The sequence below is a fragment of the Papaver somniferum genome, chromosome 3 (genome assembly GCF_003573695.1).
Source record: "Papaver somniferum cultivar HN1 chromosome 3, ASM357369v1, whole genome shotgun sequence".
Lineage (NCBI taxonomy): Eukaryota > Viridiplantae > Streptophyta > Magnoliopsida > Ranunculales > Papaveraceae > Papaver > Papaver somniferum.
Genome location: NC_039360.1, coordinates 174,646,734 through 174,672,713, shown reverse-complemented (window position 1 = coordinate 174,672,713; position 25,980 = coordinate 174,646,734). Strand labels below are relative to the sequence as shown.

Below are 25,980 nucleotides of genomic sequence, written 5' to 3'. Positions count from 1 at the left end.
TCAAGAACATAATCAAGGTGGAGAAGATGAACTAGCTCAAGGAGGAGGAAATGAGGGTGGCGATGATGAGGGTAAAAAATATGAGGAAGACCGAGACAAGGATGGAGATAAGGATGATGATGGATCAGAGGAGGACTCGGATGAAGAGGAAGAAGAAGAGTAAAAAGCATACATAGTGGTAAAGAGACCTAGAAATACGCCTAAAAAGCCTTGTGCTAGATATTCATACATTCCTCATAAGGATTTGTGTTTGCCGCCAAAGAATCCAACATATGGTACTCCAAGAGATGGCGGGGAGGTATTGATGGGCTACAAAAACTCATGGGCTGCCAAGATCTTTGCGACAAAGGTATGGTTCAATCTTAACCATCAAGATTTAGATTTCTCAGTCATTTTATTATATTTTGACATATATTGTTCTTTTATATATATATTAGTATATAAGATATGATGTTGTTTTTTTAGGATCATAAAAATGTTGTTCGTGTTTTGAAACGTCAAAAGAACAAGGTATGGAATATAGAAAATGAGTGTGATGAGGTCTGCTTGGCGGTATTTGATTGTGTACTATGGAACGGGATACAACATGCGCACCAAAAATTTGATGTTGTCACTGTTACTACATTTTTCGAGAGGGCTTATCCAGAAACGGATACCTTTCATCTACCTTTTGGTGAGATGGAAATAACTCCGGATGATTGTTTTAGAATCACAGCCTACCAATTACAGGAACAAGTGTTCGAGATGGCTTCGATATCTCGATGAGTTATGAAATTCTTGAGAAACTAGTCGAAAGGTGTGTAGGATGGAGCGATAAAAAGGCACAATGTGAGTTTAGGCGAGCTAACAAAGAGCCTAAGAAAGGTGATGAGTATAATGAGTTTGAGGAAGACCGCACGTACAAGAAGAAGTTGAAAAAGATCAAGCTGAAAACCTTGTTTGATGAGTTTTCAGGGATGAAAGATTTGGTTGCTCAAGGAAAGTTGGTGATGACAGAGGAGAAGACTAAGCACCATGTGACTGCTTATTTGTTATACCAACTTGGAACCATCTTCTTCCCTGACACTTCAGGCCACGTGGTAAATGCTCATTACCTCCAGCTATTGGACCCCTTGGATGAGGTGAACAACTACTCTTGGGGCATTGCGGTTCTTTCATTCATTCAAGTGGAACTCAGAAAAGCTTCGAGGCTTAGGAGTCTATATTTTGGAGGCTTATACACCCTTGTTCAGGTACCCCGTTAAATTATCGTTTGTGTGTTTGAATATATAAGTGAATGAATATGTATTGTTACTAATCATATTGCGAATGTATTATTTTTTTGTTTCCTTTTCTCATAGGTTTGGGTGTACGACCACTTCCCTAAATTGCAATTGTCTCATGCTCGCACTCCTTGGCCTTATGGGAAGCCTACAGCTGGTAAATATGAAATTTTTAACTCACAGGAAAAGAATAAGGAAAAAAAGGTGTTGGAGTTGAGGGAGACATTGGATAAGTTAACAGTGGAAGATGTGGTTTTCCATCCTTACAACATTGCATCAGATGAAGACGAGGAGGATGTTGATGTTATTAATTTTTCACCTGTTGCGGGTTATAATGGACCGTTTTTTCATCCTGGGGGTTGTACAATGTATAATCCTCGAAGAGTACTTAGACAACTTTCTTGTGTCCAAAGTGTCCCACAAGTGGAAAACTTCAACTTCAAGGTAAAGAAGGTCGGAACTAAGAACAGCGAGAAGCATTTCATCCCCAAATACGATCCTGCTCCATCAGTGGACCACTGGAAGAACTTTAGGGATTATCTTGTTCCAGTCGAAGAGTTACAAGATTCGTTTGATGAGCCAAATGCCGCTGACGATGGATATATGGAATGGTATGAACATTTTTCCCATCCTCGTGTAATAAACAGTGTCCAACAAGCCCGTGCTGATAAAGCAAAAGCGACGGAAATGGAGAAAGAGGCTCAGAAGATTATGAAGCCTACCCCTATGTGTGGTGATGAGGCCTTGATCTTGTGGAATTCGGCGGTAAGATATTTACTCTTATTTTTGTTTTTCAAAATGTTATAAAGTATTGAAAAATAATAGTAACTTATGTTTTTGATGAGAAAAGGTGAAGGCAAGTGCTAAATTGTTGAAGAAATTGATGGCAAAAATCTGGAGTGGAGAGCCGATGGACACTCGAGAACAAACAGACCTCTACAACCAAATAACTAATGTTTTTAATCCCGACCTTGTCGATACAAGCCAGGTTGATCCAAGACAGACCATACCATTGAAAAGAAGTCGTCAACAAGGGGAAGGTTCAAGTCGGATGGTTCAACAACAAAGCAATGGAGATGACACTCCTAGTGACGAATGACGACCTAAAGCTCCTAAACGCAAGAATAGAAAAGTTTCTCGTAGTAGTCGTGGTAAATGAGTGATTGCAACAATTAGTACTTTGTTTTCTTATGTTTGGAAGACTTTTTTAATGCGGATTTGGTAGTTTGTTTCCTTATGTTTGGAAGACTTTTGTTTTGCGGATTTGGTAGTTTGTTTTCTTATGTTTGTTTCCAACATTTAGTTATATGGATTATTAAATGAATTTCATAATTTGGTTTTTAATTTGTGTTTTAAGGGATTAGTTTGGCTATTTAACTCATATGTGTTTCGTTAAATTCAAATTTTTAAGAAATTATTAGTTAGTTTGGCTATTTGACTCATATGTGTTCCCTTAAACTCAAATTTTTAAAAAAATTATTAGGAAGTTCGGTTAGTTGATTAAATTTGGTAAACAACCGAACTTGATAAACAACAAGTTCGGTTGTTTCGCAGATTTAATCAACTAACCAAACTCATTAACAACAAATTTTAAAAGTTACAGTGTAATGTTCGGTTACCTGGTATTATTTCGCAGGTAACCGAACTATGGATCTCAAAAATCAGTGAAATTTTTTCTAAGTTCGGTTACCTGCAAAATAATACCAGGTAACCGAACATTACACTGTAACTTTTGAAATATTGTTATTGCTTAATTCGGTTAGTTGACCAAATCTGCGAAACAACCGAACTTTTAGACTGCCCTGTTCGGTTTTGTCTATGCATTTCCTATGTAACCGAATTCTGTATTTTGAAATTTGAATGACACAAATTTCAAGTAATGGATATTTTTCTTGCCGTTATACACCTCTTTGGTTATAAATATGTGTCTCATAGTTAACATTTTGTCTCAAAATCTTCTAAAAATGGCAGCTAATAGTGCTAAATTTACTCTAGATGAAGATCTCCCTCTTTGCAGAAACTACAAACTATACTATCCAAAGAGGGGTGAAGAACGAAGAATGAATGGTATTATGAGTCAAAGTTATTGGGGAAAAATTCATGAGCAATTTTGCTCCGACACAGGAAACCCTCATAACCGTGATCATATAGCTTTGTTACTTCGATTTGATAAGATTAAAGAGAGAGTTGTGGAATTTATGACTTTGTTTCGAATTGTAAGGCGGTATCGACTTAGGGGTGAAACAGGCGAGGAAATTCTTTTAACAACAAAAAATGAATGGCGAAGATGGAAGACAAAGAATTTCAAATATGAAGATCATTTCCGCATCCTTGTGCACTTTTTTGTAACGCGTTTCGGATATTAAATGTTATGCAATTTTAGCTTTAGTATCACCCACAACTTTTGTTTGTTATTTTGGTGTTGTATTTTAATTAATTATTGAACTTTTAAGTACCTGAATTAGTGAAAATGCTCTATCCATAAGAAGTTCGGTTTATTCGTTATTCTGCGGGATCAACCAACCTGCTAGTTCGGTAGTATCTCAAATATATGTATGCCACCGAACTATCTGTTCGGTTACCACCATAAATTTGATAGGTAACTGAACATATCACTGTAAACCAAGAGTGACTTTTTGTATAAAAGCAAATTATGCAAACACACTATAATACATCCAAATTCCAAAAAACACAATCTTTAATTCTTATGATGATGTTCAAAGCATACATATTCTAGCTAAGGGTACATTTAATCATCCCCAAGGGAAATTGAACCTTCGTGTATAATTTTGTCTGATTCCTCCAAATTTTTCCACATCTCCATGTTATGTTCATACATAATGCACCAACCCACCATTGTGTCGGGGTTAAATCCATTCCAATAAGAGCATCCGCATATTGGAGGCAATGGACAATTGTCTTCTAACCGAAGGCCTATAAAATGGTTGTGGTTAACGAGCGCAATCACCACTCTCCTACGTCTAAGTTTCTCGACACATATGGTTGTTTTGGGAGTGTATGTGAAACTAGCACCTTTTGAGAAATAGTGAACCACGCAATTGAATGCGTCGGCGATTAAGTGCCCGCATATTGACATGGCCATCCAATGATCACTTGTGATTGGATGGGCCCCATGGAGACGCATTTGAAACCTAACAAATTGAATATTGAGACTAGCATCACCATCGGACAACATTGTCTTGTAAAATTCCGGTTTCTCCTTTAGCTTCATCAACATCCTTTGACGGACATAAGTGATTTGATTATGATCATATAGCTTGGCACCTTGAGTGAAAGGCCCTATTTGTTGTACGACTACATGGAAACCGAAATTACCATCCGAAGGGACGTCATGGGTGGATATGACGTAATCTCTAATGTAAGGAGGTAGCTCTTCCAAGTACCTTTATCATCAAGAGGTGGTGTATCAATTGGAGCCTTTAGATTCACGTCTCGTTGACTTGGTTGGCTCGGTTCTGACGGAATAGGTTGAGAGTGTAACTTTTGTCCTTTTTTCTTCATATCCCGTTCACTTGACTCGCCTTTTTCAATAATTTTCCTTCCCATTTTCTTAGAATCTTCTTGGTACTTATCCGCGGTATACTCATGCCCCGAAGGATCTCTAGTAAAAGGAGTAATTTCACTTTTCCTTTTAGCCAACACCTTTGCATATTCTCTAACTTGTTTTTTTGTTTCTTTGGTTTTTGGCCTACCTTTGCCCTTGCCTTTATCCGGTTCTTGCACATTCTCCGAAGTATGCGGAAAAACGATTGGCCGCATGTCATCCCAAAAGATTTGCCTTTCGAGTTTGTTCATGTTCCGGTACATTTCGATAACCGCTCTTCCCATTTCATTGTCACCAAACTCTTCACCGACATCGCCCTTTGGAGGAGGGACAAAACTTAATTGTTGTTAATGTGGATCAATATCGCTTAAAGGGATTATGCCATGTTCATACTTAGCTATCATGTGGCGACAAGGGAGTCCCATAGACTTCATCATGTTGCAAACACACACCTCGTCCGGCTTGGTTCCCCATATGTCAATCAAATTCACCTCAACCATTAACCTCTTGATTCAAGCATGTGAAACATTATAGTGGAGTCCCTTAAACAACCGAAGGTCCGCCATTTTCTTGATGTTACCACCTTTGTCTACAATCTTTGTGTACTTCATGATGCGGATTTTTTGGAACTTCTCTTTAATTCTCTCAATATCGCGTTTGAAGTAACTCTCCATTGCGTTAAACACAACCACAAAATTATCGACACATCCAAAGAGATTTTTCTTCAACCGTCGGTGAGACGATTCTATCAAACTTGTCGCTTGATTCCCAAAGTGTTATAGTTGTTGGTAAAATCATAAACGAAGCGCTCTTTGTGCGGTTCCAACCATTGCTCCACCACATACGTTATTATATCCTCCGGATATTCGGGGCTAGACCAATGTTCTCTAAATTCGGCAAGATTTAGATAATACTCTTCTTCGGTGAGAGACCAAGTCAATGCCTCCCATTCCCCGGAGAAGGCAACCCATTTAGCGTGATTTATGGCGTATTGTTTATCGAATTCCTCTTTTGCATCCGCTTGTTCATCTTCCGGTAGCTTACTAATCTCTTCCAATCCTTTCCTCTTAGGTGGAAAAAGTTGAGGCTTGCACCTATTCATCACATTGCACCATATATGAAATGTACAAAGCATATTATGTGTAATGGGAAGACTTTCTCTATTGCGTTCATCAATGCTACGTCATTGTCCGTCACGATAACCCCGGGGATCTCATCGTCTCGGTAGATCGCCTTCACTTGTTGTAGCGCCCAAGTGTAACTTGGTTCTTGCTCGTCCTTTAGAAAACAAAAATCAACGGTAAACGGTGACTTCGTCGACGTACGACCAACAATGTTCAACAATGGCATCTCGTATTTGTTGGTCTTGTAAGTGAAATCCATTATAAGAACTTCATGGAATGATTGAGCCAATTGAACACTCTTCGGATGGGCAATGAAGAGATGAGTTATTTCTTCTTCCGGACCTACCTTCTTTTGAACCGCGTAGCCTTTATCTTGAGCCAAAAAAATAATTATTGCATTACTTTTCTATCTTTCCATTCATTCCTTTTAATCGTCTCAATTGCATTGTAAATGGTGTACAAAGATGATACGTTACCCGGGTTATCTTGCTTTAATAAGCGAAGCATTGTGGAAGGTGGAATACACAATTTCCTATACTCGGCTATTTTTTCCATTTCTCGAGGAGTGAGCCTTGCGGACATTGCATGCCCTTCAATATCATCAGGACGAGGGTGGTTATGACGACCTACCACCTTATCCATAGCTAGAAACCATTTCGTCGTTAATTTGCTCTTGCTAAAATACTAGCTTGAACGGACATTTGATTTTCTTTGAGCACGTTGTATTCTTCCTCGTCGTCTTTCCTTTATACTCATAACCCTTCCTCTTGTGACTAACATCGGGATCTCCACTTCTCTCACAAACCATTTCAAAACGAGTGTTGCTTTCTTTTCCATTCAAAACCAAGACGCAATTGACTCTCTTGGCACGTTCTCTAGCCCAATTCTTCGCATCAATAGGTAAGTCAAATACCAACTCATTCGCATAGTGATGAGATGTATCTTCGAACAACATACCAATCGGAGAAGGTTGATCATGCATTGGTATAGGTTTGGATTCCATCTACAAGAAATGTAACAACATCAATGCAATCACAAATAAGTTCGGTCACATAATAATTTTATCGGGAAAACCGAACTCATTGTTCGGTTGGTTAAGCAAGTTGCAAAGCAACTGAACAAATAAAAGGAACAGAGTTCGGTAACATGTGAATTTTATTGCAACAATCGAACTAATAAAAGGAACAGAGTTCGGTTACTTTGTATTTTATGTAGATAACCGAACTAGACACTGGAACTTCATTTTTTTTTTTGTTTGTTAAGTTCGATTGGTTATGCTGTTAGGTTCAAGTTTGCGAAACAACCGAACTTATTAAACATAGTTCGGTTAGATAGTTGGTACATACAGTTTGCGAACCAACCGAACTGTATACACTTAGTTAAACTTTATTTTTACGTAAAGTTCGGTTAGTTGCGAACCAACCGAACATAACACTGCATCTCAGAACTTCCATTAATATGGAGTTCGGTAACCTGCGTGTTTGGATAAAGTAACCGAACTACATCTTCAAATGAGTTCGGTTACTTATTCATCTCACAAGGCAACCGAACTACACCTTCAGAACAGTTCAGTTACATGTTCTTCATATAATGTAACCGAACTGTGCAAAATCCAGTTCAAAAATTTACATTTTTGAGGAAGTTTTTACCAATTCAACATACATTATCTAAGTTTGGAGCATACCTGTTCACTCAAATACTCTTCCTCCGGTTGTGGTTGATAAAATCCATCATTTTCATCTTGAGTTTCATTTTGGGGAAGAATACAATCACCATCTAAGAAATAAGTCAAATCCGGATCATTTTGAAGATTACTAAATATTCTAGGAGAGGATGGAGATGAAAAATCAAATGAGTTTTCATCACTTGAATACTCAAAGGGGGTGAATTGGAATTTTTTTTTATTTTCCATGTTTTTCTCCTTCATCTTCTCTAACTGTACTCTCACAATAATTCTACTCAACTAATAATAAACCCATCTTTTAATTTAATCTCACTAATTGTTTTTTAACTAAATCATTTCACTAATCATAATCTAAAATTAATTAAGAGGGTAGATTAAGTATTAAATAAATAACTAGATATGGGGTGACCTAGAACTACTTTTAATGTCTTTACCTAGAATAAAACCATGGTCCCAAAAACAAAATCATGATCCCAAAAAATCGTTCATATGGGGTCTTTTTGGTGGTCATGTGCACTTGATAAGACCGTTATATCTTTCCGAGTTATACATCTTCCATGCCTTTCCGTGTTACACATTTTTCCGCCGCAAAATTTCGATACTCCTTCCTTAGATGCCATTTTAATCATTCCTTCACCACGACACCATCACCACCACCGTAACCAGCCACATTCCTTCATTCATCTCTACCCTAATCTTCACTTAACCAGCAACATCAATTACCGCCAGCACCATCATCAAATACCGTCATTACCAACCGATACCACCAAGACCAACTCCACCACCACTTCAGCCTCAAGCACTGCCACTACCAGTCTCAATATTTGATTCCCTAATCGAGTTAAATATTACAGGTATTGATAAAAGGATTTAAAAACAGTTTGTGAGCTTTAAATGTTTGTGAAAATGCCAGGCACCTTTTTAGTGGAATTGACAAGTTGTCGTTATAATTTCTTTAGGTTTCATTCATTTATCTTGGTGAGAACTGAGATATGAGTGGTGGTTTGAGATTAGTGTTACAAAGAACAATGGATTTCAGGGGAATATTTAATTTTAATGACTTGAGAGGGTTCAAGGGAAAGGAAGGATCGCAACAGCTCTTTGTTAAAGCAGTGATGGTTTTTTTCTAGCATCTACAGTGGTTTTAGCCAAAACGGTCTAAATTGTGGTTGTATGAAAACGAGAACAAACTTTGATTCTAACTGTTAGTGCTAGAAGGAAGTGGGGTTTCTTTCATAAGGAACTCATTAGGATTTTCGAGAGAGTAAAAGCATGGCTGGTGATTTAGCTGATATGTGTAAGTAGTGACTTTTTCAATCTTGATTAAGTGGCAGCGGCAAACCTGGGTCCTTATGTTGGCTGTATTGGGGAGTATATGAACTAAGTTCTCGAACAATTGAACAGTGAAGAACGGAAGGTTGTATCGTTGGTAGTATGGCTATTCTCAGGAGATTAAAGAGGTCTACATAGTTTTGTTTCCGGTAGTTGAGTGAGGAAAGGCGTTAGGTGCTATGGTCGAATACAGATTAAGGGATTATATGTCATCATATTGACTCGTAACAAAGAGATCTCCGAATACAAATGCGCTGTACTTCAGATAGGGCAAGACCAGAAACTGAATATGAAAGACCACAATTCCTTGATAAACAAATGTGAATTGTCAATGAAAGAGTAGGTGATGCTACTAAAATGATACTCCCTCTATTTCAAAAAAGACCGTCTTCTATTCCATTTTAGTCTGTTTCAAAATTATGTCCAGCTTCTGTTTATACTCATATTTTTCCAATAAACTCTCTAATATACCCTTAAGTTTTTATATTTATAAAATCTTTTTTAATAAAGCCAATCTAAAATATCAATGAAATTTGTGTAATTAAGAAAACAAATATATCCTTCGTTCCTTTTGGTATTTCCTATTTACACTCCCATAACAATTTTTGGTAGTTTTTATTACTAATAGTTTTATTGAAATAAATTAGGCAAGTAATTAAGGGTAGGCATGTAAACTACTATGGTCTCCTTAATATCTTGACAAAGTCAAAACGGGCTATCTTTTTGAAACGGAGGGAGTATATGTTTTGCGGGTTTCGAAAAGAAACATCACTCGCATCGCGTGTGCTTCTTTACCAGTGTATATAAAGGATACTTTACCTATGTAATAGGCTAATCAATAGAAATCCTTATCTTCTCCGTCTCTTCCTTTTCCCCCTATTATTCTACTGCAAAACGTTATCGGCACGATTATCGGCATTTTAAACCTTTTGGAAGGAGATTTCTTATCGCTAGATTTGCGGGTTATCACTTTAATAAGACAGACTTCCCGTCGTTAGGGGGAGATAAGAAAAAGTATTTTCAAAGGAAACGACATGAATTGTCGTGGTGTGTTCCCACTGTATCTCATATTGATTCTTGTACTCCACAAATGTAAATGTGAAGTGAAAGAATAATTGATTTTCAGAATGTACATTGATGTCGCTAAAGTGATGAGATCACACATACCAGCTGCAAATCTACCTGCAAGGTTACAAATCCTCAATAAGGGATATACACCATAGACTAAGGTGTTGCAACTAGACTTAGTGGAAGTGTGGTTGAGGCCGTGGCTCCATAAAGGAAGTTGGAGAGACCACTTGGTTCGATCAATCCTCACCTAGAAAGGAAGTAGGTGAGGAAGGCACAACTTATTTATATCATCAGAAATCATCTCATAAGATTGTCTCTGAATATGTCCATGAATCAAACTGGAGGATGCTCCAAAGTTTAATGATTCTAGAAAACAATGACATCCCAAGTGGATTATGAGAATGCACACGAGTCAATGGAAAGATCATGCGAGCATATTGATGACTAATTTCATATACACTTGCTTAAGGAAATGGAGCAAAATGAGATCGAACCAAGCTCCTTGTTGCTTAATGTCAACGAAGAGCATATTTGGCCTATACAATCCAGGTAGAACTTGGTTCTTTGACAAATATACAGGTATTTGGTGTGGTAGTGCTAACCAACCAAGTGTAGAGCCTATTGTACATACATGATTAATTTGTCACAAAGCATAATGAGAAGAAAGTAGTCTTAAAGTATAAAGACTCGCCTTGTGGCGCGAGGTTTCTCACAAAGCCCTGAAATTGTTCTCTTGTAATGTTATAGTGTTCCGTCACTTAGTTAGCTTGGTAATTTCAAAAGGACTTGAAATGCAGCATATGTATGTAATTGTTATGTATCTCTGAAAGAATCAAGAAATAACCGATATTTACAAAAGTACTTGATAGCCTTTTGTTTCCCAAATCAAGTGACTCTAAACCACAGAATGCGTTTACAGTTAGATAGAACGCTCACTTATAGATTGAAGCAATCAAACTGATGTGGTATACTCGTTCAAGTGGCTATTTAATTTGGAGGGGATAGACAAGCAAGTTATTTTTCCTTGCGTATTCACAAGAAAGTTCCTGATTTGAAATTGTATCTATATATGTCGATGGTACAAACATGATGGGTACTCTTGATGTAATAAGATACCTTAAAAGCTGTTTGAAATCCAAATTTGAGATGAAAAATATGGGGAAAGCTCGACTAAATACTGAGCTTGTGGTATATTATTCCACCAGTTTGCATATGTCTAAAGTTTTCAGGCAATTTAACAAAGACATGCATCCTGATAGCACTCCCATGATTAGTCGAGGTTCAAATGTAAGTAAGTGACCATTTCGATTAAAGGAAGATGGCGAAGATGTGTTGGGAGATGAAATTCCCATATCTAAGTACAATAGACGCATTGTTGTACTTAGTATTATAATATACTCGATTAAATATTAGATCCTCACGAAACTTGTTAGCTAGATATAGCTTAGCGCCAACGCAACATCATTGAAATGGTACAGTGAATGTAATCATGTATTTAAAAGTAACCGTTGACATGAGTTTGTTTTATCCCTGTAAAGACATAAAAAGGAATGCTAAAGTAACTACAATCCAAAGATTGTTGATTATGAAGGAACAATAATCTCTTCTCCAACGAAAGTAATAAAAAATGGTAGACTATTTTCTAAGTCACTATCGATATTCAGTTTCGAAAGGTACATGACTAAAGGAACTGTCTTGAACAACTCTTAAAGTAATCATGGGGAGATGCCGACATCAGGGGAAGGATCCAAGGATATGATGTCGACATATTTTACTTCGAAATTGAAGTATTTTTGTACTCTTTTTCCCTTCGATCGAGAATGGTTTTTTTCCAAAGGGTTTTGTTACTCGACAAGGTTTTTAGAGAGAAAACACTAACAACATCAAGTAGTGTGATCGTTGAAGACATAAACATCGCGTTGATATTACTGAAAGTATCTGAATCAAACAAATGAAACGCGATATTCTGTTAAACAACGTGACTTCCAGAATCAACAACATGGTCTTATAAACATTTAAGTCACCAAAGTAAAGTATGATAATCTCCTTTCGACTGCATTAGACTAATGAAAATTGTCTGACATCAGGGGGAGCATCTAATGGTGTGTTGAACTATTTTCTCTCACCGAGGTTGCTTTTTTCCACAGGGGTTTGTTACTCGGCAAGGTTTTTAATGATACAACAACAAACACCGGGAATGTAATTTCCCAGCTAAGGCTATTGTTTTTCCCACGAGGATTTTCTGCCTTAAGAGTTGTGAAGCAACTAGTCAACTTCAACAGAGCAAAGTAATCATCTGCAACGTATCACCTATACTTGCATCTGTCACGTTGTACTCTTTTCCCTTCGTCAAGGTTTTATCCCGTTGGGTTTTCTTTGTCAAGGTTATAATGAGACAACATATTCGAGTCCAACTATGTTCTAAGTTTGCTTAATATTATACTCTTTTTCCTTAGTTCAGGTTTTGTCCCTCTGGGTTTTCCTGACGATATTTTAACGAGGTAACTAACTTAGACTCGTCGATCTTTGAAAATCGAATTGCATGTGATGAACTACATGTAATGTACGTGACAACATGTGAAGTACTACATGTGAAGAGTTTTACCAAGGTTTTATTCCACTGGGTTTTTCCTTGTCAAAGTTTTAATGAGGTGATTGATTTCGGCACAAGTCATCAAGAAGAGGACGACATTTGAAGACCTACATTCGAAGCACTATACGTGAAGCACTACAAACGAAATTCTATTGGACCACACAAGGGGAAGTGTTGTAGGACCTATGACCCATGGGTGTGCGACCCAACTAGAATCCTAAGGGTTTCTCTTTACATGTATATAAAGGATACTTTACCTATGTGATAGGCTAATCAATAGAGATACTTCTCTTCTCTGCCTCTTCCTTTTCCCCCTATTATTCTACTGCAAAAGCATTAACACTAGTAGTACTTGAGAGTAGTAATTGTCTTCCATCTTCTCTGTGAAATATCGATCAATGTATTATAGCTAAAGGCAGTTTACTCGGTAATATGGTGTTTAGAACAACTTGTAAATGCGATGATGATATCTGAAATTTACTACACAAAGTCATTTTGGTCAGGTTTATGTAATCCTAATATTAACTCAATGAACTTACTTTTAATGTGAAATCAACCTTGGCTAGTGTGGTATTCCGAAATCTAGAGCTCATCCACTAAAACAACTAAAAACTACCCAAGATAGACTATTTCAAGAGAGCAACGTTAAGTTTTCATTGCATGCTAAATACATAGATATTTATGGCAAACACCATTCCTGCTGCTTCTACCAGTGATGACATAAATCTCTTCTGACCACAGTAACACTATATGGAGTATGAGCTATCAAGTTAAAATATAAGAAGTGCCTCCAATCCATAAATCAAGAGACTTCCACTTTACAATACGCACATAGAGTTGGTTCATATACTTTAGATACATATTTAGCCTTGTTTTACCAAAATCAAGTCTTCCGGGAGTATTAACGAATGTTTTTATAATAAATTCCCCTCATGAAGATGCAATTTCTATGGCCCGTAATAATTTAGTCAACATGTAAATCATGTGAGATAATCTAAAAAGAATGGCCAGGTAAGGCACAATAATAAACTCCTCCTGCTTAGAATCAATGCAAGATGAGTCGCTCACTTACAAGATAACACATGGTCTGACTAAGTGCGAGAGATTTGGAAGTATAGCTGGCTGCATTGCTAGACAAAGATTCCAAGTATACTCTGGGGATAACGCACTTTCAGAATTCATGGATACAGTAACAAGAATAAGGTGCAACTGATGTTTTATCAAAGTAACTATCACAATTCATGGATACAGTAAGAAGAATAAGGTGCAACTGATGCTTTAACAAAATAAGGACAGGATAACTGCAGCAAGCGCTAGAGAGACTATCTGATTGAAGTCATCCCCATTATCTCTATGGCTCTCTATCTACTCCACTAAAATCTGAACAACACAGCGGGTCTCCAAAAACATCACATACCCAAATTTCAGGATCTATGAATGAACTTGGAGGCGAAGAAACCCATGAAAGACCAGAAACATCACATATCCAAAAATGAAACCCTGAAAGACAAGATTAACATGGAACAAAGAAGAAGAATAAATGAGACTCGCCATTTGTGATTTGTAATAAATCATTTCCAAAATTAGAATTTCTAATGAATCCTTAGTCTATCGATAGGGTAAGCAATTTCATCTCTAGAACATTTAAAATAAACATAATATATATATAACTTCTTCTATACATAGTGTTCCATACTCAATCCACAACTCATTATTTGGAACTAGTTTTGCTAAGATTGTTGCTCAACAATATGAACCAACAAAACCCTCTTCATTTGAAGATATTTCTATTTTGTCTCTTAATTGTCATGTAAGTCCTTTGTTTGTTTGATCACTTTGAGTTAGCTGAAACTCTATGATATTATTGTAACCTTCCAGACTTGGAGTCTGGTCTATGAATGCAAACTATCATGAAATTCACATATTGTCAAAACTTAATACATTATCACCAATAATTGAACATTCAATATCATCAACAACTGAGAATTGGAAACACAATATAAATTATCATTATCTATTTCGACATCTCATTCAATTGGAGCATGATAATCATCAAATCACCACAAATCATGAACTTCACCTCATCAAATCACCACAAATCATTATCTAATTACACTGAATTTAAAGTAATTTCAAAAAAAAAAGTTACGAAGAATGCAATAACAACCATACCTGGCTTGGGAAGTTAGTGCAAATATTGGCTACAGTAAAACTTCGATAAATTAATCCGCGATAAATTAATAACTTCGCTAAAATAATACTTTTTGTCGGTCCCGACTTGGGCCTGTGTATTAAATTAATAATGTCGCTAAATTTATAAGATAATCAAAATTTTAAGTATCCAATAGGGCCCAACTGAAGTATAAATTAATAATCATTATAATAGCATTACATTACTGGTGCCTTACTAAAATAAGATTCCAAAGTTGTTTGTTTCTTGTTCACATTGATGCAACATTGGACTTCATCTCTGATTTTTTGTAGTCCCTTGAGGAGTTCTGGAGTGCCTTTTTCAAATTGTAGGAGGAAATCATTTAGCTTTACTATTGTTAAGATTGCTTCTTTACGAGAAACTGGCTCCACAACGCAACTATCATCCTCTAGTTCATCTTCTTGAGGATTTGATATAACACTCCCAATAATTTCTTCGTCTGTCCAAATTTCCGTATTGTTATCACTTTCACCTGGATAGTCTAGCAAAATGTCGACATCTATTTGATTACGGTAATTCAACTCCTTGATTATCAATCCAAGTTCATTAATACCTTCATCTTCAACGACTTGTACATCTTCGTTTTCTTATGACCGAAGTTTACAATGTTGGAAACAATTTGCAATTGACTTTTGTTGAACATATGTTGTCCATGATGAAACTGCAATACTAATTGCCTCAAGGACATTGATTTTTTATAGACTTAATTTTCCCGTTTCATAACGTTCTAAAACAAGACAATAAAGATGACGACGATAATGCATTTTAAATGATCTTATGATCCCTACATCACATGGTTGGATTTTTGATGTTGTATTTGCCGGCAAAAAGAATATTTCAGTATTTTGCAACCCCTGCAGTGTCTTAGGATGAGCAGGTAAGTTATCTGCAATCAAAAGAACCTTACGACCTTGCATTTTACCATCAGACCACCGAACATATTCCTCAAACAAAGCCCCGGTCATCCATGATTTTTTATTAGCATGATAGTGACAATTTAGAGTACTCATGTTCACATTTTTAACACAACGTAGGTTAAAATACTTACCGATGATCCACAAAGGCATCTTTTCTGACCCATCTTCATTGCAACATATAACAACTGTAAGTCTCTCTTTATCCTTTTTTCTTCCTTCAAGTTGTTTGGTCGCAAGAGACGATAAAAAAGGTGAAACGATTTGATCCCATATCTTGATTTAAAACGATCCAACCAACCACGAGAAAAAGTAAATTCTGGAGTATTCTCGACATAAATCTTTTTCATTAATTCTTTTGCCTTTTCTTGAATTAATTATCCGCTTGGATTCATACCCTCCTGGTATTGAAGAACCCATTCATAGAGAACCTTCTCCAAGTCTGGATATTTAGCCGTTTTCTGTCGCTTACACCTGATTTTTCCTTGATCACTTGAGATGTATTCTTATGCACGCTTGATTGTATTTGATATCATTCTTTGACACACTTGTATGTTAAATTTTTCAAGAATCCATTTCTGTATTTCGCTTTGAGTCAAACTTGGATTAGAATGACTATACTCACATAATGCTTTTCGAATATCGTTTGTCATCGTGGATTTTTTGACACCTTTGAGATGAGAAGTAGGAGCCATTGTTACACTTTTTTTTTGTGTTGTTGTTTTTTTCCTTCTTTTAACATCAAAATATATATAATTTATGCACATAATATGCAATATACTATACTATGTTATATTATATTATCCCATAAATTTATTACACATTAATTTGAATTGAAAATAATATCTCATTATATTTATTATTATGGGAAACCTTTAAGTTTAACTTAAATATTTTATCTTTTTTTTATTTTTGAAACTTAAATTAGAATGTTTTGATAATTTAATAACTTATTCATTTATCGATAAATTAATACTTCGCTAAATTGATAGAATTTGGTAGTCCCAACATTATTAATTTATTGAAGTTTTACCATATATGAGTTGGCTTGGGTAGATATGGCAGATATCGGCTGTATGACTTCGATCAACGCACAATAAACATATCCGTGTCCGATATAGACAATCCTTCTCACGATGTGACTCTACTTTGCATCTCCAACAATATATCACTTTTGGATCTCGACAATTAACATCTTGGTGCTCCCTGGATCCACATCTTTTGCACTCCAGCTTTCTCTTTCCATTCTTGTTACGATTCCTTTTAGATTTAAGCTTGTCATTATCCCTGGTAAAAGATGATCCCAAATCAAACAACTGTAAAATCTTTGACATCCCATTCGACGCCACATTTTTCTCTTTTTAACCCTAATCGCGATAAGTGATCCACACCCATATTTAACTCATGATACACGTGCTCAAATCTAAGAACACTACCACGGTACCTTAAAAATGTTTGATAAGCCATTTCCATTTTTTCCATTGCCAAATCTATAGTACTCCCTCGGTTTCCAAAAGACAGTCTGGTTTGACTTTGTCAAGATATTAAGGAGACTATGGTAGTTTACATTCCCACCCTTAATTACTTGCCTAATTTATTTCAATAAATATGTTAGTAGTAAAAACTACCAAAAATTGTATTGGGATTGTAAATAGAAAATAAAAAAAAGTAAACTAAAACATATCGATTTATAGAAACAGTATCAATAAATATTGTATACTTATGGAGTATAACCTTAATAAAGAGTTTAATTTGGAACCATACATATATTGTCTTCAAAAGGATATATTTTTTCCTTAATTATGCAGATTTCATTCATATTCTAGATTGGGTCTCATTAAAATAGAAATTATGAATATAAAAAACTTAAGGGTATGTTAGAGAGTTCATTGGAAAAATATGACTATAAACAGAAGCTGAACACATTTTTGAAACATACCAAAATGGAATAGAGGATGGTATTTCAGAAACAGAGGGAGTTTTTTTTTTATTGATCCAGCTCACTCCATTTAGCAATTCTATAAGGCTTCTCTTAATTTAGCCCATGCTTTAATTAATCATAACCCATTTAAAATGAGTCATTTATCTATCCAAACAGACCTTTAAAATCATTACACATAACCCACGATATGATACGTAATTATTAAACATAGCCCAAGAGATGATCATTAAACCCTAGATCAACAAAAAAAAGTTAGTTATCTAATTTTTCATAATTAAGTTTATTTATGTAAGATATTTGATATGATTAATGTTTTTGAAGAATCCATGGTTGAGAAAGATATCATCTTAGAGAATTTCTTTTATACATTGTGTTTATGAAGGTTTAGGAAAATGGTCCTAAGAAAAGGATCAAACCCTAAAGTAATTGCGTTTCGATTGATGTTGTTGTGGAAATTTTTGAATGGAACAATTAAAATATACAATCCTATTAATTTAAATATTATCATGATTAAGAAAACAAAATATCGTTTTTGAGAGAATCATGAATTATGAGTTATTTTGTTTTTGGGAAAAGTAAGAATTAGGGTTTTTAATTGTATACGAGAATTATAAAAGAACAACTATAACTAATTTGAAATATGATGAAGTATTATGAAAAGAGAAGTTAGGGTTTTCTCTTTTTTTTTTTGAGTAAAACGAAGAATTTAAGTTTAACTGTTAGTAAAAATTAAGAAGTGTTTGGATTTTCATTTTAACTTATACTTTCTGGGTTATGGTTAATAAATGTGTGGGCTATGTTTAAGAGAAGCCCCTTCTATAATCCCTTGGTTGTCCACACTGATAGTCAGTTTGCACATGGATCTTGGATCGACACGTTTTAGTATATAACCGATTCCCAACAACTCTAAGAACTCTGAACTTGGATCATGAATGTCCTCCTTAAACAATAATTTTTCAATACCACAATTGATTCTTTTACCAATTTCATTCCTGAGTGACATACCTAGACCTAGGAAATTTGACCATCCTCCTCCGGTAGCGAGAGGGAGCCATCTGCATTACCCAATTAACCTCTTTCTGGGGGTTTCCATATCAACAGAATCAGTCTTTTAATCAATTTTCCTCTGGAGCCTCCAAACAAGTCCCCAAAATAAACACCATATTCATTTTTATAATTTTCTGGTAGCCAAGATGGTGAAAAAATTCTATCTTCTTGGACCGGATCAACATTCCGAAACGCAGCAGTACCGAAATTATATCCCGAATTTCTAGTAACATGCGGCGATCTATAACCTAAGTATGCCCAGAACCAGATAAAAAATAACGATGCAACTCACAGATCATATCCAGATCTTCATCATTCAAATCCTTACAACATCTCAAGCACCAAAACCTCTGCTTGTACCTTGATATCTTATCACGTGCCTGCCGACGTATGCTGCTCAGATCCAATAGTTCTTGTTGTTGTTGTTGTTGTTGTTGATTGTTTGGTTTGTTATCAGTTTCCTTCTGGTGTAGTTGGCTTATGATCTTTATTTGAGGGATTTTGGAGAGCTTTTCTAGAAACTTTTTCTGATCCTGAGTGTTGGAAGAATTTGAAGACATTATGCAGTAGTGAAGAAACTAATATCAACAATCCTCAAGTTTCGACTTGTCTTTATCTTTGTCTTCGGTCTTCAACTCTTGATGATGAAAACTTGAACTTTGTAGAATCTTGACAATGTGATTCTTTCCTCTAATTCCTTGTTGCTTGAAACTTCATTATGAATATTTCTTCTTCCATTTGTTTTATTGAAAGAATACAAAAATAAAAATGAACTAAACAAACCAAAATATGATGCAATGATTTTTGATTTCCTTTTTTTTTTGCATGAGGCACGAAAAATAAATTAAACACAAAATGAAACAAAACATAATATTAAAACTAATGATGAACCTAATGAACTTTTCTCTTGTCTTTTTTTTCATTTTTTTTTTGACAAGGGACCTAGCATAATGATAACTATGTCCCCAATTTTTTTTTTAAGAAAAGAGAAAATGAAATACAAATAAAAATAAAGATAAAATAAAAATGTAAGTACAAAGGCCATGGTGTAAGTACTTTTTTGCTTGATTCTTCACAAACTTGTATGTCTCGATATCATAAACTTCTTGAAATCTCATCTTGATAATATTCGTTCTTGTACATAAGTCTTCAACTTGTAAGAAATTCTGCTCCTTGTCTTGTTGCTTTACTTGAATATGAAATCTTCTCATTTCTGCATCGTTTCTTGTAAACCTTGAACATCTTCAACTTTCCTTCGAATTTGTAACGCTCCGCTTGTTGATGATGATTGTGTTTCTATGGACCTGTTGGTGTAGAGAGAGATAAAATGGATGGTGCGAACTGCGAACAAGATTACAAGTGGTATGTAAGTTAGCAATTCGTTGTCACCATCATTATTGATAAAATATCACTCAAGAGATCAAAGTAGTGCTTCTATTGGTGGGAGGTTTGGTAGATCACTATTCTACCCAGATGGTGACACACACACTAAAAGCACATATTTAGACACGTACAAAGAAGTGAAGGTTGGTGACTCTCATGATGTAATATGGGTAGTATCCACTATAGGGGATCACAACTCTAATACCGAATTCAGCCGCACCTCATTTTCCACTGGCATGGTTAAATCCAACTTTAACTCTCATATAAGCAAGAAACCAGATCACGTTCTCTGGCATCTCTAAGTTCAGTCACTCTTATGATAATCTCGATATAACCTTAGCGACATGCATACTATGTGACTCTAAACTAACTACAAGTTGGAGTTTTTCATGCACTAATTTAAAAAAATTGAAAAATCATGAAAATTTGACAAGCTTAACCACTCCCCCACACTTACACTTTACATTTTCCTCAATATAAATTGAGTCATCCAAGTAGATTCAAGGTGGGAAATCTTATATGAAATGTGACAAGAAATCAGAAAAAATAAATACACGACAAGAAAAAGCTAAAAAAACAAGACAAGAACAAAAAATAAAAGTAAGAAGAAATACTCATTCCATGGGTCGCATCCCATGTAGCGCTTGGTTTAAATTCGTCATCCCGACTATCTTCTTGCTTTCTATGACTCCTCCAGAGGGAGTACTTCCACAAATTTGACTCCTTCCACCACTTCGGAAGTGAAATTCTCATAATATGGTTTCAACCGGTGACCATTAACTTTAAGTTCCTTTCCTGTAGCAATACTACGGATTTCTACTGCACCATGAGAAAACACATTAGTAACAATAAAAGGTCCAATCCAACGTGACCTTAACTTACCCGGAAATAATTGCAAGCGAGAATTAAATAAAAGCACTTTGTGCCCAACACAAAATTGTTTTCTAGAAATCATTGTATCATGAAAGGCCTTCGTTTTCTCCTTGTAAATGCGTGAGCTTTCAAATGCATCATTGTGAAGCTCTTCTAGCTCTTGGAGTTGTAACTTCCTTTGATTTCCAGCACCATTCATCTCCATATTGCACTGTTTAATAGCCCAAAACGGCTTATGCTCAATTTCAATGGGTAAGTGACAAGGTTTACCATACACAATCCTAAAGGGATACATCCCGATAGGTTTCTTGTATGCGGTTTTATAAGCCCACAAAGTATCATTAAGCTGCATGCTCCAATCTTTCCTTGTTAAATTCACCATTTTCTCTAGTATGGACTTCACCTCACAATTAGAAACCTCGGGTAATCCATTTGTTTGGGGATGATAAGGTGTTGCAATCTTGTGTGAAACATTTTACTTCTTCAACAAGCTTTGTATGAACCTATTTTTGAAGTGTGAACCCCCCATCCCTAATTATGGCTCTTGGAATTCAAAACCTTGCAAAGATATTATCTTGCACAAAATCTGAAACCACTTTAGAATCATTAGTTTGTGTGGCCTTAGCTTCCACCCATTTCGAGACATAACCAACAAAAAGTAAAATATAAAAATTCCAATGAGAGTTGAAAAAGGACCCATAAAATCAATACCCCATACATCAAAAACTTCAATAAGTTGAATAAAAGTTTGTGGCATTTGATTTCGAGCACCTAGATTGCCTGTTCTTTGGCACCTATCACAAGTTGTACAAAATGTATATGCATCCTTGAACAAAGTTGGCCAATAGAAACCGTTTTCAAGTACCTTGTGAGAGGTTATCTTACTCCCAAAATGTCCTCCACAAGCATAAAGTGACAAAAAGACAAGATATAATGGAATTCATATTCGGGAACGCACCTTCGTATTACTTGGTCACTGCAATGATTCCATAAGTATGGATCATCCCATATGTATTTTTCCCTAACTTCTTAAGTCTGTCCCTCTCAGCGCGAGACAAGTTCTTTGGGATTTGTTTAGACACCAAGTAATTGAAAATATTGGCATATCATGGTTCTCCAAAGGAAATTGAGAATAGTTGCTCATCCGGGAAACTTTCACGCAATGGGATAGCTTCCTTGTCCACAGCAAGACGGCTCAAGTGATCCGCAACTGTGTTCTCAATTCCTTTCTTGTCCTTGATTTCAATGTCAAAATCTTGCAAGAGTAAAATCCATCGTATGAGCCTCGGTTTCGCCTCTTTCTTTATAAGTAAGTACCTAAGAGCAACCACAGTCACGACCAAATTTGGGGACTATACCCAAATTTGGTCCCAAAATGAGCCGCAGTGGAAGAGACTAAACCTATATATAGTCTGGAAAATTAGGGTTTGAGACTAAATGTAGTCGTCAATCCTGACCAAACCCAAATTTAATGGGGCGCAGGTATATTGAGCGTGTGAGGTTAGGCGTAAGTATAGTAAGCGTTTAGGTTTATACGTGAGTATGGTGAGCGTATGATTGTAGAGCGTTAATAAAAATAGCGTTTCAATGGAGCGTTGGTATAAAGTACGTCCAACAAGACGTTGATATAATGTCTGTTTGGATCGGGGCGTTATTATAGTGAACGCCCAACACCAAAACCAAGCACCAGACGTTGTTATGGTGAACGCCCAACACCAAACCCAAATACCAAGCGTTGTTATAGTAAACGCCCAACACCAAACGGTGATGTAATATGCATCTCACACCAGGCGAACATTTTGTGCACGTCCAAGTCATGCGTTAACTATATGTACGCCCAAGCATTGGGCGGAACTTGAATCAATGTTGGAGCTCAAACGTGGTTTATACTAGCGTTTGAATAAAATTTGGTCTTATCCCATTGTGGTTGAAGAAGCAGAATACCAATTTTTTTTAGCTTTTAGTCATGTTTTTGGTATTTAGTCTAGCTCATGGTTGTGGATCCTCTAAGTGCTGCATGATCAGAAAAAACAACAACTTTTGTACCAATTAGATAAGAGCGAAATTTCTCAAATGCAAATACATAAGCCCAGTCCAATACTTTATATTCTTCCCGATCCGATGGATCTTAATTGATTTTCTAGGTAATCAACGGTTTTAATTGATCTAAATTTCTTGAGATAAATCGCGCTGAAAATGCTCCCCTATTTTATGCGCTAATCCAACAACTCTGGTCCTTTTTTTTCTTGTAGAAATTAACGTTTAATCCCACTTTTAATGGGATTTGGAAACTCTAGCCATGTGCTCCCAAGCCTAGTACTAGATGGTCCTAATTTACAAAACGGGAAACAATCTAATCCTTTTTTTTAGACGAGTTAGTCCAGATGGTTACCGATCCTAAATAATCTTCCGCATATATTCAATAGAGAGAGTGCAGTTTTATATCTGAAATTTTTAGGGAGAAGGAGAGAGACGAATTAAGTTCTCAGTTAGCAATTCTCTGAAAAGAAAAAAGAAAATGGATAAATCTAGGTTGAAGACGACATCGATGGATTCACCAATAAATCAAAAAAAAAAAATAGTTCTTATTATTTAAGTTTTGATCTTGCATCTAAGATATTGTTTTTTATCTCTCAGAAAAAAAAACTTGTATTTCATATCTAATTTCTTTTTTGATTCACTATCGGCATTTCGATCTGTAACCTTGTGATTATTCTCGATCTTTTTGAGTTAAAGAATCATGAAACGATATAGAATTTTTTTTTCCAGACTTTTTAGGGCTCGATCTATGCTTTTCCTCCTTAATCTCGGTCTAAAATCTGGTTTCATATTTGTAATCAGCACAACCTAATCTCTACTACTTATTTAATCTTCACCTTTTGTTTCACTTTCTATCATGTTGGAGTTGCACTGAATTTTAGATTTGTTATGTGGTTTCAAATGTTGGATTTGTTATATTTATGTAGATGTGTACATAATTGTACACCAGTGTATTATATCGTGGATGAAATTAGATCTGGCTTGTTCTTTGTGAGTGGATGTTGAATTTGTTAGATTTTCGTAGACGTGTACATAATTATGCACCGATGTGTCATGTCATGGGCATATGACACGTTCTCTACTTTAAATGTTGGATTTGTGTTATTTCTATAGGTGTGTACATTATCAGTCTTGGTATTCTTATTCAGCTAGATATTATTGTGTTATTTTCTTGCAGCAGTGGTGCCATTTGATTTATTTAAACACATTGACATTTGCAGCAATGGTCATATGAGAAAAGTACTTACATGTGAGAAATTTTCCGCGAAAGGCATTTGGATTTTGCAACATTCTCTGAGCAAGCTTTGCGAAAGATTTTATGCGACTCGTTAGCTTAAAAAAAGTAGTACTGAGAGAGTTGACACCCGTTTCCCTTTGCCCAAGTAAAAACGTTATTACCAAGATTAAATAAAAAAAAACAGCGGAAAATAAAACAATAAAATAAAATTGATAGATGACTATCGGGAAGTAATAATCCGATCAAACCAGATAGGAGAGTAGCCCTTTATAAAAGAGGTTACATTCTCGTCTAGTGCTTGATGATTATGGTGTTGCTCTTTCAATGACCACGGTGTTGATTACTGTAACATATTGTCATCCGGGTACTTTTTGAGGCTTGAACCAGTCGAGCTCTTGTGGTGTGGACTTGGACCAATTCGGTTGAATCCATGTGCAGTTAGAAAGCCATCCCTCTGTCTCGTAAAAATTGTTAACAGGAAGCTGCTGCTTCCCCCCAGATGAGTGATAACTACATGTTTCAAGTGAATAGACTAATATCCCTTCTCCATTCAGACACAATCTGGGGAAATAAATTTTGTTTTCCATATCACGATTTGGAGCTACTGCTGATACACATGTGGTTGAGCTGATGAACAACATGCGTTTCCCCAAAGTTTCAACTTTAACCCATTTCATCTCGGATAAATCCAATCTCAAAATCCTAACCAGCTTGCCAACATGTCCTAGTTTCACTAATAATAGATCTTTTCCACACTCCACCAAGAAACCGGGATGCATATCATCGTCAAACTGTTTGCTGGGATTTGTGAGAACACTCCAAGGGTTATCGTCACAAGTTGGATCAAAAGCCCCTAAAGTTCCATTATTATCTACGCAATATATAACTTTCTTGTATAGTACTGGAGTAATATTACATAATGGCATGAACTTCTTAATATCAGCGTTAGGAGACACATACCACTCCCAAGAATCAGCTCCTCCCATAATCATGGCGGTATGAATTTCGAAGCCTCTTTGACCGATGGCGAAAACTACACAATCAGAATTAGTTATAGGGCTCTGGTAAGTCCGGGAGTTCGATGATATCCCTTGTGAAGGGATTGTAAAAGAATACTTTTTCTGCTCTCGACATTAAAAGCCAGCCGTCCCTTTGACAACGGATTGTAGCACCTGCTAGCAGTTCACAGAAATTAATGAGGTAGGTCTCTTTAGTATTCGTTGGATTAACGAAACTGTAGGTGTTACCGCTTGAAAATACCAGCCATGGAGATACGTATGGACATCCAGTTGAGTTTGAAGCCTGTTTTTGTATTGGAATTATTTCTCGATTTGCTTTACAGACTGAGCGAAAACGTAAGTAATCCAATTGATGAAGATAGTTCGCTATTAGAGGCAGCATGTCCGTTATAAGTATACCCCAAGGATTTGTTTCTTGTGATGATTGTCCTTTGTTGTGTTCGTCGCAACTCCAAATCTCATTATTACTACTAATACATATCATGTTTTCAACTGGCTTGGTTGTGATCATCATAACCCAGTGCGACGGGAACCATGGAGTTTGGAGCTTTGAACAAGGCAAAATAACTGCATTACCAGTACTGTTCATTTCAAATTTGTACAAACTCTGATCGTGAGGTAGCGTGTAATACAAACAACCGCCAGTGAGGCCCAACTTAGCCGTGGAACAACAAACACTGGT

The 25,980-nt window shown here is 36.1% G+C and overlaps 1 protein-coding gene across 1 annotated transcript; it reads right to left on the bottom strand.

Annotated features, from left to right (window-relative positions):
- Positions 1-24,635: 24,635 nt before the first annotated feature.
- LOC113360361 (F-box/kelch-repeat protein At1g57790-like) lies at positions 24,636-25,271 on the bottom strand. Its single transcript, XM_026603876.1, has one exon. The coding sequence runs from the start codon at positions 25,269-25,271 to the stop codon at positions 24,636-24,638; it is 636 nt and encodes a 211-aa protein (XP_026459661.1).
- Positions 25,272-25,980: the final 709 nt, after the last annotated feature.

Coding starts and splice junctions, on each gene's coding strand:
- LOC113360361 (XM_026603876.1), bottom strand. CDS start 25,271: ATGATTATGGGAGGAGCTGATTCTTGGGAGTGGTATGTGTCTCCTAAC.